The sequence below is a fragment of the Oratosquilla oratoria genome, chromosome 3 (assembly GCF_046742065.1).
Source record: "Oratosquilla oratoria isolate Oo_2021 chromosome 3, ASM4674206v1, whole genome shotgun sequence".
In the NCBI taxonomy this organism is placed as follows: domain Eukaryota; kingdom Metazoa; phylum Arthropoda; class Malacostraca; order Stomatopoda; family Squillidae; genus Oratosquilla; species Oratosquilla oratoria.
Window position 1 is genome coordinate 38,014,344 of NC_134779.1, and position 17,742 is coordinate 38,032,085.

General features: G+C 40.7%; 1 protein-coding gene across 7 annotated transcripts in view; it reads left to right on the plus strand.

Moving 5' to 3' along the window:
* IntS8 (integrator complex subunit 8) overlaps window positions 1–17,742 on the plus strand; it is a 62,165-nt gene that overhangs the window by 32,906 nt on the left and 11,517 nt on the right. For all 7 annotated transcript variants that reach the window (XM_076179568.1, XM_076179576.1, XM_076179536.1 and 4 more), the window contains exons 7-12: window positions 5,327–5,437; window positions 5,826–6,068; window positions 7,236–7,358; window positions 13,387–13,497; window positions 14,471–14,693; window positions 16,691–16,839. In XM_076179568.1, the coding sequence (XP_076035683.1) occupies window positions 5,327–5,437; window positions 5,826–6,068; window positions 7,236–7,358; window positions 13,387–13,497; window positions 14,471–14,693; window positions 16,691–16,839 (960 nt within the window). The remainder of the gene's footprint in view (window positions 1–5,326; window positions 5,438–5,825; window positions 6,069–7,235; window positions 7,359–13,386; window positions 13,498–14,470; window positions 14,694–16,690; window positions 16,840–17,742) is intronic.

Sequence of the window (17,742 nt, forward strand, 5' to 3'; positions counted from 1 at the left end):
TCACCAGGAAGCACATGTAGACAAGATGTACACTAGACTGCTCAAATGCATGCATTACAGCTTTCCCAACCATTGATACAACCTTTATTCATCACGCCTACCCTTCTGGAAGATTCATGATGAACTGTACTACAATGGTGACCTAGTACTCTACAGTCTATGCATCATAGTACCCGCAGCATTACGCAAATCCATGCTGACACGCCTGCCTGACAGCCATAATGGCATCAAGGCTGCAGAGCGTTGCAGACAGCATTCTGGCTGGGCATTAATGTTAACATCACAAATGTTATGTGCACCTGTGATGCCTGCCAGATGCTACTGCCTAGCCAGCAGCAGTAGGAATACAGTGATCCCTCACTACTTCACGGTTCAACTATCGCGGATTTTAAAATATACATATGGAAAATATATTGTGGAGTTTCTGGAAAATTCTAGAAAAATTGTGATGTATGAACACTTAAAATTTTTCATTAAATCCATTAAAATATTAATAATGAATATTATTTCCTAGTCTAGGAACAACAAAACAAGTGTAAAATAGCAAAAAAAAATATACAGGGTAATTGAACTTGTAACTCACATGACAAAAAAAAAAGAACCATCTAGAATGCGATGTGCATACAGTACCTGCATATCCTATTGTTAAGAAAACACAAAGCATACCATCTCCGTGACGAAGTGCGTTGTAAGACGGGCTGTGATTGGTGCAATGGAGAGAGATGATGAATCACAGCTTTCTATTTTGTAATCTGGCCTGTGATTGGTGCTTTGACCGATGCTCAGATCCGCGGCATCTTCCCTTGTCTCTCTCTCTCGTGTCCATTTCACTTCAAGCTTTCTCGTCAAGCAGTTTACTGTACCACTTTACACTGTGCTGTATGTGATTTTTTTTTTTTTTTCTTTCTTTCTTTGCATTGAACTTTGTGTTTTCATCCCCTGCAATGGCTCCCAATGGCTTCTTCCAAGGCTGGTACTGAGCCTAAACGCAAATGAAGAATGATGACGATCGCTGAGAAGGTGAAACGTCTGGATATGTTGAAGGAAGGGAGAACTTTCGCTGCTGTAGACTGCCATTTTAGTGTGAACAAATCCACTGTTCACTACATCAAGAAGAATGAGGCTAACATTAGGAAGACAGCTGCCATCACCTTTAATAAGTTGGCTAAGAGAGTGGTTATGACTCGTAATAAAACTATCATCTATATGGAAGCTGCTTTAGCCATATGGATAGCTGACTGCCAAAAGAAGAACATAACCTTGGATACGAACATCATCCAAACAAAAGCTAGGAGCCTGTACAAGACTATTACCGCTAAGGAACTTGAGGACGACAGTGGCGACCATGAAGAAGAGGAAGAAGATCCATAACCAGGAATGTCCAGTGATTCACAACCAAAAAAAAGTCCTTTTTCTGCTAGCAAAGGGTGGTTTGCTAAGTTTCAGAAACGCTTCAGCCTAGAAAGCATTTCCGTGCATGGCAAGGCTGCTTCTGCTGACACGAGCGCTGCTGAAACATATGTGAATGAAACTTTCAAGAAGATTATCTCCGAAGGTGGATATAAGCCTGAACAAGTTTTTAATATGGATGAGATGGGCTTTTTTTGGAAAAGAATGCTGTCGTGAACTTTCTTGTTCAAAGAGGAAGCAAAAGTCTCTGGCTTTAAATTTAAAGCATACAAGAATCATGTGACCCTCATGATGTGTGGCAATGAAGCAGGATTTTTGTTAAAGCCAGGACTTATTCACAAGTCTAAAAACCTAAGAGCTCTAAAAAACAAAAACAAGAATCTGCTACCCGTACATTGAATGCACAATCCAAAGATGTGGATAACAAAGATGCTGACCTTCGACTGGTTCCAGCAGTGTTTTATCCCACAAGTCAAAGTGTATCTATTAGAGAAGGGCTTGCCATTCCAAATCCTTCTCCTTATGGATAACGCTGGTGGCCACGCTACTGATCTGTTGCATGAGGACGTTCAGATTGAGTTCCTGCTGCCCAGCACTACGTCACTTATTCAGCCAATGGACCAGGGGGTTATCAGGGCGTTTAAGGCCCTATACACAAGGAATGTCCTGGTGAACCTGGTTGCTTCTGTGGATGCTGCCCAAGAAGACGAAGACGAAAATTTTAACTTGAAGGCATACTGGCGGCAGTACACAATTGCTACATGCCTCCAAAATATCCAGAAGGCATTGCAAGAAATGAAACCTGCCACCATTAACGTGAGCTAGAAGAATTTGTGGCCCAAGGTTATTTACAAAGTACAGAAAGTTTTGCAGTTGGCTGCAGTCATTGGAGGTGATGGCTGTGCAGACATGACCACAGGAGGCGTCAACGAGTTATGACTGCCACTCCCAGCCACTAACCGACACAGACCTCGAAGACTTGACAGAGTCGGCCAGCGAAGAAGAAGAAGAAGAAACACAGCAAGAAACAGAAGAAATTGTCGACCAAACTGGCTTGACTTTGGAACAACTGGCCAAGCTCTGCAACCTGGCTAAAGAATTGAAAGAGGGGTCACAGGAATGGGACAACGATATGGTTCATTCTGTGCAATTTTGCAACAAGGTCAGCGAAGTCATGAATCCCTACAATATGCTCTTTGAACGGGAAAAGAAGCAGCGACGGCAACATCCTATCACACTGTTTTTGCAGCCTCACAAAAAAGAGCCAGTTCCTGCTGCTACTACTACAGTTGCACCTTCGGAAGAAGTGGAAGAGGTGTTCCAAGAAAGGGTACTGCCATCTGAAGAGATGTAAAATACAATCATCGGCTGCGCAGTGGAAGTCATCATCAGCTTCATCATCATCATTTCTACTGTGCAGCAAATTCATCACCATTATCATTCAAATTTTATTTCAACTTCTTTTGTGTTGAGTACAGTAACAATCTATATATTTTTTTTATTATAAGTGTTATTACTTAACAGTTGTCCTTGTTATTAATAGAGTACTGTAATGGGTGGGTTGTTAACAGTACAGGGAGGGTTTTAAAAGTCCAAATATACATTAAATAGATACTGTAAATATGATGTACCTACTTTGTGGAAATTCAGTTATTGCGGCCGGTCTCAGAACCAATCTACTGTGATAGATGAGGGATCACTGTACTTGAACAATGACAACCCAACAAGATCATTTGAGTCAGTGTCAGCAGACCGCTTCTCATTAGTGGGGAAGGCGTTCCTCGTCATTGCTGACCATCAGTCGGGCTGGCCCATCATCATCATGAGCAGTAGGGACATTGCTGCCACCACCATTATACACCACTTCAGTAGACACTTCTGTGACTTGGGGGGGTCCCTGTACACCTTAGGACCAATGGAGGATCCCAGTTTATGAGGTGCACCTTCAGTGAGTTCCTGACATGTTGGGGAATCAAATGTGGTGACATAACCCCATTACCTGCAGTCCAATGGTCACGCCAAAGCAACAGTCAGAATCATCAAACACCTCATAATGAAGGCTGCCTCCACTGCAAGGAGTAAAAGTGATACCTGATTGAGATATGGAACACACTGAACCACACCGGTCATTCCCCAGCTCAAATTTTGTATGGGCATCCTCTCCATACATGTGTCTTTGTGCACCCTGCATCATTCAGACTGGAATGGTAGATTGAAGCAGATGAGTGTGACCACTGTGCACAGGCACAGGATGTCACAACCCACTACAACCAGTGCACTTGTACACCACCTGCCCTTGACATCAACCAGCAGGTCTGACTTTAAGACCACGCATTCAAGATTTGAGACAAGGTGGGCACAGTGATAGTGTGCAGCAGGTCATACAGTTATTGCATTTGCCTGCTAAATGGCCATCTCCTATGGCATAACAGACGCCACTTGTGACCAGCAATATTTGTCACACATGACTGTATCTGTTGTAGATGAGCCCCAACCACCAAGTCCTCACTGCTCCAACCGCCTCAGAGCCAAGGCTGGGAATAAGCTGAGTCAATCACCTTAAAAGGGGGGAAAGAGGTGTAGGACACAGATATTGAACATGGTAAACCTGGCAACAGCAGTGCCCTAAGAACCATGTAAGCAACTGCTCTGGTGTGCATCAGTAAACATGCATCAGGCCTCATTCATGGTACTCGAGTTAAAGTTTTTGACAAACTATTTTCTTATTTCAGCTTCCATTACATTAACATTTTACTTGATAAGCCTCATTTCACATGTATTGTACTATGTGTAAGAGGGAGGGGTGGTGAGTGGGAGTGGAGTACTGTATGTGGGGATGAAATGGGTGGGAGTGGATTTAGGATTTATGCTTTAGACTTTAGCTACCTCCCTTGTGAGGGGGAAGTAACTGTTGGTATATGTATGTATGTGTAAGAACAACAGTGAAATGATATACAGGACAATTCTTCTTTTATTAACCAGAACATAAGAAAGATACAGCGTGTATGAATTTAAAGGAGTTGTAAGAGTGGTAGGTGAAGCTTTGGAATTAATGGGTGAGATTGGAGGGATGTGGAAGGTTAATTAATTGTTGTTTAAAGGTGCCATTGTACTATCCTTGTGAAGGGTGTGGATGAGAAGTTATGAATGAATGTGGGAAAAAGTGAAGAAATAAAATTTACAAGGAATGATGATGGCAGTATTTTGAATGTGGAGGTTGGAGGAAGTGGAGCTTTGAATATTTGGCAGTGAGTGCAGGAATTGTTGTAGAGATCAATCATTCAATCAATCCATTGCCTCTGGTATGTATAAGTTCCACAGAGAAAACTCTCCCACATCAAACAAGAGTCAGACTAGCACAATATAGAACACCATCTATCATTAAGACAATACCAACACAGAATAGATCTGGCCACAGAATCAAACTACCTCAGATGCAACCACCACACAGAAGACACAGAACACCTCATGTATGCCCCACACCAACAATACCCAGACAACAACACAGTATCTCTTCTCTAAGTGATTTATGGTCCCAACTGGAGGCTATTGCCAGTTACTTGGAGGCTACAGGTCTCCTGCAGGAGCAATCAGGTGCAAGGGATTGATTGATTGATTGATTGCCCCAAGTCTCTCTTGCAGAAGACAAGTGGAACACAGCAACAGCCCCTGGGCAGGACCATAAGTCACATTAGGAAGAGATATTGTGTTATATGTGGATTATTAGTGTGGGGCATTGTAGTATGAGGTGTTCTGTGTCTTCTGTGTGGTAGTTGCATCTGAAGAACGTAGTGGCACTTAGTTGGTGAATGAATTAAAGAGTAAAGGAAACAAGTGAGTGTCTGGCTATAATAAAGTGATATGATAAACAATTATTTGGTGTTACCAATTTTAATGTATTATTTTTGGCTTTCAGGTACGGGCCCCAACATACCATACCTTCACCCCTTATGATCACTGCACTGTCAGTGTCGTGCATGATTGGAACAGATGTTCCTCTGTAGCTGATGAACAGTTCAAATGTCAAGTAAGTATACCTTATTCTTTTTGTATTATCATGTTATAAGATCAAGAAATATGTTGAATGATAGTACATATATAATTTGGTTTGATTTGGTTTAATGTCACAAACTCCCCCTCTCTCAAAGGAGGCTAGGACTCAATTTTCACTGACTGGAAACCCACAGTGACTGGCTTTAGGCCTTGGGTCTTCCCATAGATCTCTGAGAAGAATCTTTGGTTTATCTTAACTACTTTACTATGAGGTGACCCTCTTCTACAACTACTCATCTTTGGAGTAGGTGTGGGAAACATTTTAATGAGCTGCATTATCCATTCACATTCTCTTGTACTTTCTCTTGCCTACCCCGTTGATGTGCTTATGTAATTATGAGCAATTCTTGACTTTTAAACAGATTCACTATGACTTGGGCACATATCATTTCCTGCAAGAACAGTATGAAGATGCTGTATCTCATTTTGAGGAAGCCAAGAAGCTTTTACAGGAAGCTGGAGCATCAGTGGAATTTTGTGGTGTTGACAAGAAGAGGCTGGATGGCTACATTCTAAGTTGTGGGACCATTTGTGGCCGCAAAACACCAGTGGAGAAACTCTCTCTCTTGGAACAGTTTCATCATTCCACAAAAAATAGATTCCAGGTAATTCACAATAAAAACACTATTTGTATTGGTTAATCTGGCCCAGGGTGATGGGAGTGATGCAGGGATAACCTGTCTTCCAGGAGGAGCCAAGATGAGAGGGAGGGAGAGAGGCAGGGGTGGAGTGGGTGAGAGTGGATTTATGGCTTTTGACTTTGGCGACCTTCCTTGTAAGGGGGAAAAAGTCCTTGGTATATGTATGTAATCATCATCCAGTCAATGAATACATTGTCAAAGTTCTCATTTATTATATGGATGGTTGTGTGCTTTGACTTGACCACACTCCTTAAAATGGGGAGAAAATCAATTGGTATTTATGTATCAATATAAAGTGCACCTTACTCTCTATATATGTATACTAAAGACTTCTTCCCTCATATAAGAGAGGTAGCCAGTCAAGGCATGCACCTTACACAGAAGCAGAATAATGGTTAATGTACATACATACTTCACAAGGTTAATTTTTTCAGTAATATGTGCATGTTAGTAAAAGTATCTCAATTACTGTTTACTTCAGAGGGTTAAGACACCCTACATTTATTTATGTCAAAGTCTAATTTCCAGGCCTTCTCATAGAGCTTTCTAAGAAGAATCTTTGTTCTGTTGTCTGGGTTGTATTAGTGTGGGAGTGTTTCTGTATCGCTGACTTATAGTAGTAGAAGGAGGAGGAGTTGAGTAGTTACCAGAAGTCAGCTTTCCTAAGTGAAAAAGTGGAGGAAATACAGTTGAAACAGACAGAGGTAAATCTTGGGTTCAATTTGGAGACAAAGTGTCAGTACCTCAGGACTTCACCTTCAGCTGGGAGATAATTCTCTTTGACATCCATCTTGCAATCAATAAATCCACTACCCCAGGTCTCTCCTGTGAGACCCCCACAGTTCCCAGATGGCAACAGCCATTGGATTGCCCCATAAATCACTCAAGGAAGAAATCTTATGTTGTTGTCTGGGCATACCTGCAGTGGGATGGTGCAAGACCACCAGTAGCAGTTACTGATGATTGGTCCCTTGGCAAATTAAGTATATATATTCAGACCTTGTTAACCATCTTGACAGCTGATGCTTGATGACCATCCAGAGATAGAGCCATGCTGAAAATGAAAGGGTCAATTTGGATTTTCATGAATATTGATCCCCTGTCTAACTTTCTTTTGTCTTTTAATTTCAGGGTCTCCTTGATGTATTGGCAGAAGACAACTTGGTGCATGACATTCCCATGTATCTCCGGCTTGGACTAGAGCTCGATCTTGTTTCGTTTCCAGAGAAGGCACCTAAGGGATTTGCTTATAGAGTAAGTCACATTTACTTTGTTTCTATGGCTGGTATGTTCAAATAGACATTTGGATAACTGACTGTAGCACCCATCTTTTATTGGTATTTTTGATGAAGTGAATATAGTGGTATTACTCATGCTCCATTGCCTTTGACCTGAGCAGTGTGGTAATGTTGGGGGATGGCCATTCATGAAGTGCTAAGACAGGAGGGACAGAAAATGAGTTTTGGATGGGTGTGAGATAATTATAAAGTGGGTATACACCTAGGTCTCTTAATCCATCACTCACCAGATGCTATGTGTATGGATGTTTAGGCCCAGGACATAAACCCACTTTGGGAATTGGAGGTGTTTTATGTCCTGGGCCAGTTCCTGAAGTGGCTGTATGTCCTAGGTCCAAACCTCTTCATAAGTGGCAGTTGGCAAGTTTTGGATTAAAAGACCTAGGTGTATGCTTCAATATGGCCACCCCTTTTTAAAGGGGAAAAGTCCTGTTGGTATATATATATGTATATATATATATATACAGACGCTCCTCAATTTACGTTTTAGTTACGTTCCGAACGGCCGAACGTAAGTTGAAAATGAACGTAAGTTGTTACTGTACTATACATCCGTAAATTCTATTACCGTATCTTACAAAACACCCCTAAATCATTAATTATACACATAACATTGTAAAATAATAACATTAATTTCAAATAAATTAAATTCAAGCAACATAAATTGAGATGGTGGAGGAGGGGAGGAGGATGAGGCAAGGCACTTTCAGTCTGTTGTTTGTGCAATGTAAACAATGGACGCAGCGTCATGCGTAAGTATCGTTTGAACTACGGAGAGCGCGCTAAACTAAAAAATTCACTCAAAAATTTTTTTTTACAATTTTTTTTTACAGTCAGTTCAAACGTAAAATCGAAAAAACGTAAAACGAATGAACGTAAGTAGAGGAGCGTCTGTATATATGTTCTCATCATTTTCAGAGCTACTTGCACCTCATCTTTTCTTATTTCTCCTCCATTTTCCTTTCCCATAACCATAATTTTCGTAGCACTTCCCACTGCTACCACCAGTCCCTCCCTATCCTCCTCCACACTCATCAGCTCTCTAAAATACTCCACCATCTTCCCCTTACTGCCTCCTCTTCCATTAAGATCTGTCTATGTGTGCCTTTTCTTCCCTACTTGATTCACCTCCCCTTCTTCTCTTGATTTCCTTCCAAAACATCTTTTTATTCCTTCAAAAAATTTCTGTCATACTTCTCCCCCATTTTACATCTGCTCTCCTTTTTGCCTCCTTTATTTTATGTTTTGCTTCTCTTTGTTTTCCTTTATAGCTCTCATACTTTTCTCTCATTTTACTTGCAACAATTCTGTGAATGCTCACTTCTTTTCTACAACCTTCTTCACTTCAACATCCCACCACTCACTACCCTTCTATTCCCTCCCATCATCCTTGTTCCACATACCATCTTTGCACACCTTGTCACCTCCTCCTTGAAACATCCCCATTTCTCTTCCACACCTACGTATATCCTTCACCTCCTCCCACACTTCTCTCAGCTTCTCCTTGTATTCCTGCTGTTTTTCCCTCTCATTTAAACAGTTTATTTAAAGCACCTCTCTACCTTCTGTCCTTTTCCTCTTTCTCCATATATCCTCCACTCTCAACTTACCTTACACCAAAAACTGATCTGATATTCCTCCCACTCTCTCCCCTAAGAACACGGACATCCAAAACTCTTCCTACTCTTTTCCTGGAGTCCATTAACCCCTTCCATACGGTGCCGCACACGTAGGCGTCATGGGGAGCGAGTGTATTCGCGAGGCTGCCATATCGGCGTCTTGATTATATTTATTGTAGTCGCCCCTCCATAATGACATTCTTTCTAATTCTTTTGTAATTGCATTTTCTATGGTTATCAAAATTCACGGGTGAAGAGAGAACGATCGATATAAGCGGTGACTATATTTTATGATGTGAGTATTATTACGACACGTCGTACGGCTGGCATTGGCTGCTGCCACCGAGATCTAAGTCCATGACGCCTACGTGTGCGGCACCGTATGAAAGGGGTTAATGCCTTATCAACCACCTTTCCATCCACCACCCTCTCCCATGTGTACTTATGCTTGACTTTCTTCCCAAACACTGTGTTAGCTATCATCAGGGCATGTAAAAAAAAGAAAAAAATGTGAGTGAATGTGGGCTTGAAGTGATAAGATGTGCTGATTGAATATGAAATATAGTTGAGGGTTTTGAGGACATGGAGTGTTTTTAATTGAGGAGTGGATGTGGAGGTGAATTATAGTGAGGGAAATCTGGGTACAATGAAAAGTGTTATGAGAAGTAGGTATTTGATGTTATGAGAATTAAGTATTTGGGGATAAATGCTAAAAGAAGGTAGTATAGAGTACTTTGTACCCACAGCACTGTAAGGAGGGTAAAGGAGGCAGATAAGACAAGCTTTAATGTTTTTTGAGAAGTAAGAAAGGTGTTGCATGAATGAATAGTGTAAGAAATGTAAAGGTGAGGCAGTTAATGTGGGTTCTTAAATAACAAAGATCAGGAAGTGTAGAGAGGTTATATGTAGAAGGTGAGGAACGTACACCAGGAGGCGTGTAGCTGCTACCAAAGCCATCACCCTGTGTGCTTGGATTGTTGGGGCAAGTCACTGCTGAGAAGTGGAGAGAAGCACAGGATTAAAATCCTCAACTAAGCATTTTGGAATGTTGGATAGATCTATGCTTTGACTCGCCCACCAGACATACATTGAAAGCAAAAATCACGGTATGGTAGGAATAACTGAAACTGGTCAACACTTCAATATTTCCCTCCAGTGTAATGTTCTTTATAATGACTTTTCTATCAAAAGTTGTTCAAACAGCCACTTGTGGAATTCATGCACTGTTTACAATGCAAGGTATTTGTAAATGTATGTAATGGGTGGGAGTGTTTTTATGCCTTTCCCTTTTTGGCTACCTCCCTTGGAAGGGGGAAAAAGCCTTGGTATATGTATGTATGTATGTAATGTTTTTTAGTAAAGTCAGCAGGTAAATGGTGTACATTTACCAATTCGCCCAGACATCTGTGAATATGTGGCTTAGATTTATTGATGTAATCAAATATTACATCACCGCCACATGAGATAACTGTACTGTACAGTTAAAGTCAGTGAAATACAAGAAATATGCACAAAAAGATACTCAACCATAACTAGACATGTTCTTCAGACACAATTCCGTACTGTGTGTGTGTGTGTGTGTATATATATATATATATATATATATATATATATATATATATATATATATATATATATATATATATATATATATATATATTTATATATATTTTTTTTCTTTTTTCTCATTCACTGTTATACCAACACAAGTTGTCTCTTACAAAAGTTGGTAATAGTGGTAGCCATCTTGATGACATATATCAATAAATCTAAACACAAAGTTGCCATTGTTTTTGTGCATAGGACATGCATTGCTGTGCAGGGAATTCCAGTTTTCTCAATCTCCCTCCATTTTGACCATGTCCAAATGGTTGATGTGATATGGTAAGATAAATTCCTGTCAAAGATTTGAAAAGCACAAAAGTAGTTTTTGTTTATATGCATTGATGGGCACACTGTTAACAAGTGGGATTGGATATAGAAAAGTAAATGGAATTTTTACCTTTATTTCAGCACATTACTACTTTTATCACAATTGCAAAACAAGACTATATACTTTATGAATAACTTGAATAAGTAGTATTGCTTATGCTGCAAATGCAAATGACAGTACATATATTTCTCATATCAGTAATAAAACTAGATTTGATGCAGAATGTATAGGTAAGTATCAGGGCATTAAACCTAGTACCTTGTTCTATATTAATGATATACCCGGTAGTTTTATAACTAAAAATAACTGATGATTGGATTTACCCAATAGAATCATCACAAACCTTGCTAGAATCTATATACAGTATATAACTTTTGATTAAATGCAATGTATTTATTTGTACTTGAATGTACATACATATACCTAGGACTTTTTCCCCCTTACAAAGGAGGTAGCCAAAATCAAAAGGCATAAATCCCTCGCCACACATTTCATCCCCACATACTCCACTCCCATTCACCATCCCTCTTTCCCAGATGACAGGGCATCCTTGCATCTTGCCCACTGCCCTGTGTCAGAAGCAATGCAGCAAGACATTGTACTTGAATGCACTTAGTATTTTTCAAGTATTTTGGGTCTAAATACAAGTAGGCCTACAAGTACTCTTGTATTTTTAAATCTGAATACAATATATGAAAATTTGTACTAAGTCCATGTACTTGGACCCAACACTTATGCTATAACTTTATCATGTTCATGGCTATGCCCATGTATCTCGTTAGGCCTAGGCTTACTACATGATATACTTGTACATGTAGGCTAGGCCTACATGATGTATGTATCAGTATGAGAAGAATGTAAACAAGCACAGTTGCTAGTGTTACTGTTATCCAAGTTTTACTGAATCATGAGGTTCTGCCTAATTGAATAAAGAGCCATGGATATTAAAGACAACATAAGGTACAAACCACAAAGTTGTGGTCATCCTGTGTCAACATATCCTGGTCAACAATGCATTGTTTTCCCCTTTGTGTTGTTCATCATCATCACCATGTTCAGAGTCTGAAATATATACTTGCATCCCAGGTATGATCTCCTGATCCTCAAGTTCATCCCCAGTGAGATCAACCAATTCTGACCAGTTAGTTTCACTCAAATTAGAAGAATTTTCATTTTCACTCTGAGAAATATTCCATTTGTGTTGAGTCTGCCATGGTTGGCAATTCATTGATATATGTCATCAAATGAAGATGGCGCTGGTGACAAGTTTTCTGTATACAATGGATGTTGGGGAAGGGTAGAGATATGCAACAGCTTAGTATCTTCAATTAATGAGGCAAATTTAGAAATATATAAATTTAGTTTCTAGATGTGATTTACCATCCATTTATGCAAAGTGGTACATATGCTGTGTGCTTATCATTTAAGAATTGAAAAGTTCAGATAGTGCTGGTGTATGTATATGATTCACCATGGTCTTGATCACATGTTGGACTTGTGATCAACAGATATTACCCCCCTGCACAGATGAGAGCTCAAAGCTCATAATAGTATCTATGTGTGTGTGTGTGTGTGTGTAGAGAGAGAGAGAGCAGGATATGGGTATGTGATAAAATTTTCTCCAAGTTTCGTTACCTGTATTTGATTGTTATGTTGACCTTGTTAAATCACCTCTTTGGTTCTATTTTGCAGATCACATAGTTGGTTTCAGTGCTTCAAGTGTTCTAGTCCCAGATCTATTAATAATGCTTGATTTGATTTGACTCTTCAGTATTGGAAAGTGTCTTGTAGATGTTTCAGAGAGATTCTTCAGAGCAGTGGTATTCCAGCTCTAGGCCTAGTGTCCTTGTATTTCAGGTTCATTTGGTCAACAATGATGTGTGCTCCTGTAAAGGTGGTTATTTAGGTACTTTCCTTTGGAATGTTATCTATTAAGTGTGTCCATTGGAAGTGGAAATTGTTTATTGAATTGATGGTAATTACATGAAAGTAATAATATTTCATATTGTGGCAGGAGAAAGTAATAATGTAACTTCTTTTTGGAGTGTTATTCAAACTCAGCGGATGGACTGTATGGCAGTGGAGGCTGTTGCCAGTTACCTGAAAGACGCAGATCTTCTGCAAAAGATTAACCAATTAATCAATCCCCCCTGGTCTCTCTTTTTCTTCAAGAGAGACCAGTACAGGAATTTAATGTATTTACATGAAACTTTTGTATAAAGGAGGACGTGGGTAGAAGAGTCGACAGAGATGTGTTGGAACACCTTATTGCTTTAACATTTTGACCATAGGGGTTCTGAAGATGACCCCCATTAGTCAAAAGGTTAAAGCAGTAAAGTGTTCCAACACATGTCTACCAACACTTCCTTTACCCATGTCTTCAAATCTATTTGTTATGAATAAATGTTTTCATTGGATTTCTTATTTACTAGGTACAGGCTCATAACACAGTCAGGAATGTTCTGGAAGGGCAAGTGTGGAACAGCACCTATCCCACAGCCTTGATACAAATAGGAAAAGAAGGAGCTCAGTTTTTAATTGAGGTAAGTGTGTTGGTAAACATAAGTGAGGTGGATAAAGCATTTTTAGTCCATATGCCAACTGTAGACTTGTGTATTAAGCAATAATAAGCTTGTCTTAATATAATGAAAAGGTTAAAGATACCTTTGATATCAAGTTTAGAACAGTAATACTACTGGAGAGAATTTCATGTTTTGAACTGCAGGTTGAGATTGTATGATGTGTGATGGATGTAGAGGTTTGAGACCTCCATGTACAATTGAGTTCCAATCATTCTCTTGAGTTGTTCTTCAGGAAGGATTTGTGTTTCTGTGCATAGATGGTCAGATTTTTTTCTCAGACAGTTATTATTCATTAGAATATATTTCATATTTCTATTAATTCTTATTTGTGTTCTTGATTATGGGGAACCAAGCTACATAGTATTGGTGGTATAATATTCTTAAAGAGTTCATCATCTGGTTATCACATAGAGATGTACTTACATACATACATATACCAATGGCTTTTTCCTCCTACAAGGGAGGTAGCCAAAGTCAAAAGGCATAATTCCACTCCCACCCATTTCATCCCCACCCACTCCACTCCCATTCACCAACCCTCTCTCCCTCCCTCTTTTCTTGGCTCCTTCTGTATGACAGGTCATCCCTGCATCTTGCCCTTTGCCCTGGGTCAGAAGCAATGCAGCAAGACACAGCACATCCACAGCAAGGCCACTTCATTTAATCGGCAACCCCCTCTCTCTCTCTGTCCCCTCATGCAGAAAAAGAGAAGACAGGGATAAATTCCTTCAGGCTGTGTCAAAATATCATTCACACATAACCATTCCCTAACCCCCATCCCCTATCCACTCCCTTCCGTGCATCACAGAATCATCCATACACAACCATTCTCCACTGGAACAAATTATATTCTGATTCATGTCATTAAGTTAAATTCCAAGCATCATAAGTGTGTAATAGTAACTTGGTTTGAATATTTACTTTCTCCCTCCAGGTAATTGTAAAGAGACTCCCACGTTACACATCAGTGCATAAAGAGCGCCTTCGGATGTTTATTTTCACAATTACGATGCAGGAAGCTGTACAGGAAGTTCTTTTACCACTCTTTATGAGTTCAACTCCACTAGTGGCTCTCTTCTCTAAGCAGGAAATTGGCACTATTTGGCCCATATGGGTCAAGGAAGAGAAGATGGAGACCGAAATAACTGTTCCATTTTGTATGTATCTCATTCTTTTATTTATGAATTGTGATTTGATTTTAGATGGTGATGCCAAGGTGGGAGGGATGACAATTTGGTTTTTGGATGGGTGTAGAGCAGGTGTATATTTGACTTGGCCACTTCCCTAACAAGGGGGAAAGGCGTTTTTGGTGTATGCATGTATTCAGATGAAGATACCTTTTGCTTTCCAGTGGTGAGAATGATCATATGATTTAGGACAGAAGCATGATTGGATGTATTTCATACATAAAAACATATACCAAAGGCTTTTTCCCCCTTACACGGGGGGTAGCGAAAAAGAAAAAGGCATAGAAACCACACCCACCCATTCCATTCCCAACATATCCCACTCCCCTCCACCCTCCTCATTCCTTCTTATCTTGGTACCTCCTGGATGACAGGTCATCCCTGCATCCTGTCCACTGTCCTGGATCAGAAGCAGTGTCGCAAGACAGCACATCCACAGCAAGGCCACTTCATAAATTTGGCGACCCCCTTCTCCGTCCCCTCATGCAGAAAAGGAGAAGACGGGGAGAAATCCCTTTGGGCTGCATCAAATTTTTTCTTGTACATACTTCCTCACCCCCCATCCCCCACCCACTCCCCCTCATGCATTACAGCATCATCCATAGACAACCCTTCTCCATTCACCCCTATCTTCTGTCCTCTCCTGTCCTTCCTCAACAGACATTCCTCTCTTTTGTAATGCCCCTTTCACCCCATCCATCCATCTCATCCTAGGATGCCCCCTCATATTCACTCCTTCCACCTCTGCCTTCCACACCTCTTTTACTAATCTTTCTTCACTCATTCTTTCCATGTGTCCAAACCATCCCAATACTCTTTCGTCAACCCTATCTCCCAACTCCCTTTCCACCCCTGTTCTCCTCCTCACCTCCTCATTTCTCACTCTATCTAGCCTAGTAACCCCTATCATACTTCTCAGGCATTTCATCTCAAACACATTCAAACTCCTTCTCTCCTCCTCTCTTTTATGTTCCATGTTTCTGCCCCATACAGTGCTGTTGGCACAATCACTCCTTCATATAACCTCCTCTTAGCATCCATTCCCAGATGTCTATTTCTCATTACACTTTTTAATCCACATTCTACCTCCACCTCCACTCCTTCCTTTCCTGCCACATTCACACCCAAATATCTAAAACTATCCACTTCCTCCAGTCTCTCTCCCTTAATGCTCACTTCCAGCCTGCTGCCACTCTCTCCCCTTGTACATCTCATCACCTTACTCTTGCCCACACTTATCTTCAGCTTCCTTCTTTCACACACCTTCTCAAACTCTGTCACTAACTTCCAGAATTCCTCCTCTGATCCTGCTACAAGCGCAGTGTCATCAGCAAACAACAACTGGCTTATTTCCCACTTTTCTCCATTTTCTTTAACCATCTCCAACCCCTGACCCACCACCCTTGCATTCACCTCTCGCACCACCCCATCCATGTATAGATTGAACATCCAGGGCGACATAACACATCCCTGACAAAGTCCCGCCTTTACCTCAAACCATTCACTCTCTCCATTTCTAATCCTAACACAAGCTCTACTACTCTTGTAAAAACTCTTGACTGCTCTTAACAGCTTTCCTCCTATCCCATATATCTGCAGTACCTCCCACAGTGCCTTCCTGTCTACCCTGTCATAAACCTTTTCCAGATCCATAAAAGCCCAAAAAACATCCTTACCTTTTCCTATAGCTTTCTCACATATGTCTTACCACAAAAATCTGATCTACACAACCCCTACCTGTCCTAAAACCACACTGGTCCTCACAAATTACTCCCTCTGTTCCTCTCTTAATCCTCTCAATCAAGACCCTCCCATAAGCCTTCCCAACTACACTCAACAAGCTGATCCCTCTGAAAATACTACACTCACACTTGTCCCCCTTTCCCTTGTATTTCATAGTATATTTTTTAAGCACAGTGTTTCTGCTAGAAAAACTAAGATATTGTACTTTCTTTTTCCTTTCATAGCTACAAGTGACCCTAGTGATATTACCTGGAATCTTATTCATTCCTATGACCCAAAAGTATTAAAAGAGTGTGTGAAACAATACAATGCTACCAAAATGAAGAAAAGTACTGATGGACTCAAACGAGAAATTCACAACCTCAACGTCAAGGTATGTCTTTTGTAACTAAATTCATCAATTTTAATCTGTTGATAATGTAAACAATAGGTAGCTGTGGCAAGGGGGCAATAGTGAACGAGTATTTGGCACTTTTATTCTATTCAGTGACCGAGACATGGTGGGGTTAATGGGACTCTGGCTACCCAGCCCCACAGGACACACAATGTTGCCAGGTGTTGGTGTTGTTGTTGTTGTTGTCGTTCCCTAGACTGTCTGTCCGAGCAGTCCCGTCTCCCCAAGGAATGCCATAGCCGAAACTGGGTTTTCCCACAAATCCTTTATAGAGCGTATGTTGTGTTGTTTGCGTGCATGATTGTGTATAATGCAGTCTTCCATTATGTGTTGTATGGTATGGGGTGAAGTGTTACATCCTGGGCAGCTGTTCACAATGCGGTCATCCAGCCTCTTCTGGTAGCTTAGAAGTGCTGGGTGGTGACCGCACCACAGTCTGGCCAAGTGGACTCTGTCCTTTCGTGGGAGAGAGGATTCAGAAGGGTGGATATCAGGGGGTCTGGCATGCAGCAGTGTGTTGTCTTTCAGTGTGTTAATGGAGCGGTGAGTGATATGATTATGAATATGTTTCCGGAGGCTGGTATTTGGTGGTTGTGGAGGAAGAGAAGAGAGTATCTGTGCGTGAAAAAGGTCTTTGGGTGTTGTTTTAATGTTTCTTGGTGTGTGTGGGTGTTCTGCTATGTAGTGTAGCGGGTGTGATGTGTTTGTGGTGGCTGCGGCAAGTGTTTGTGTGCCTCTCATGTCGAGGTGGTCCTTGACTTTGAGGACTTTTGTTTCATGGTGTAAATGGTCTGTAGGTGTTATATTTGTGCAACCAGGTGTTAATGAAGTCACTTACAAGTATACATAGTAGCCCTGTGCTCTGGGCAAAATTACATGTAT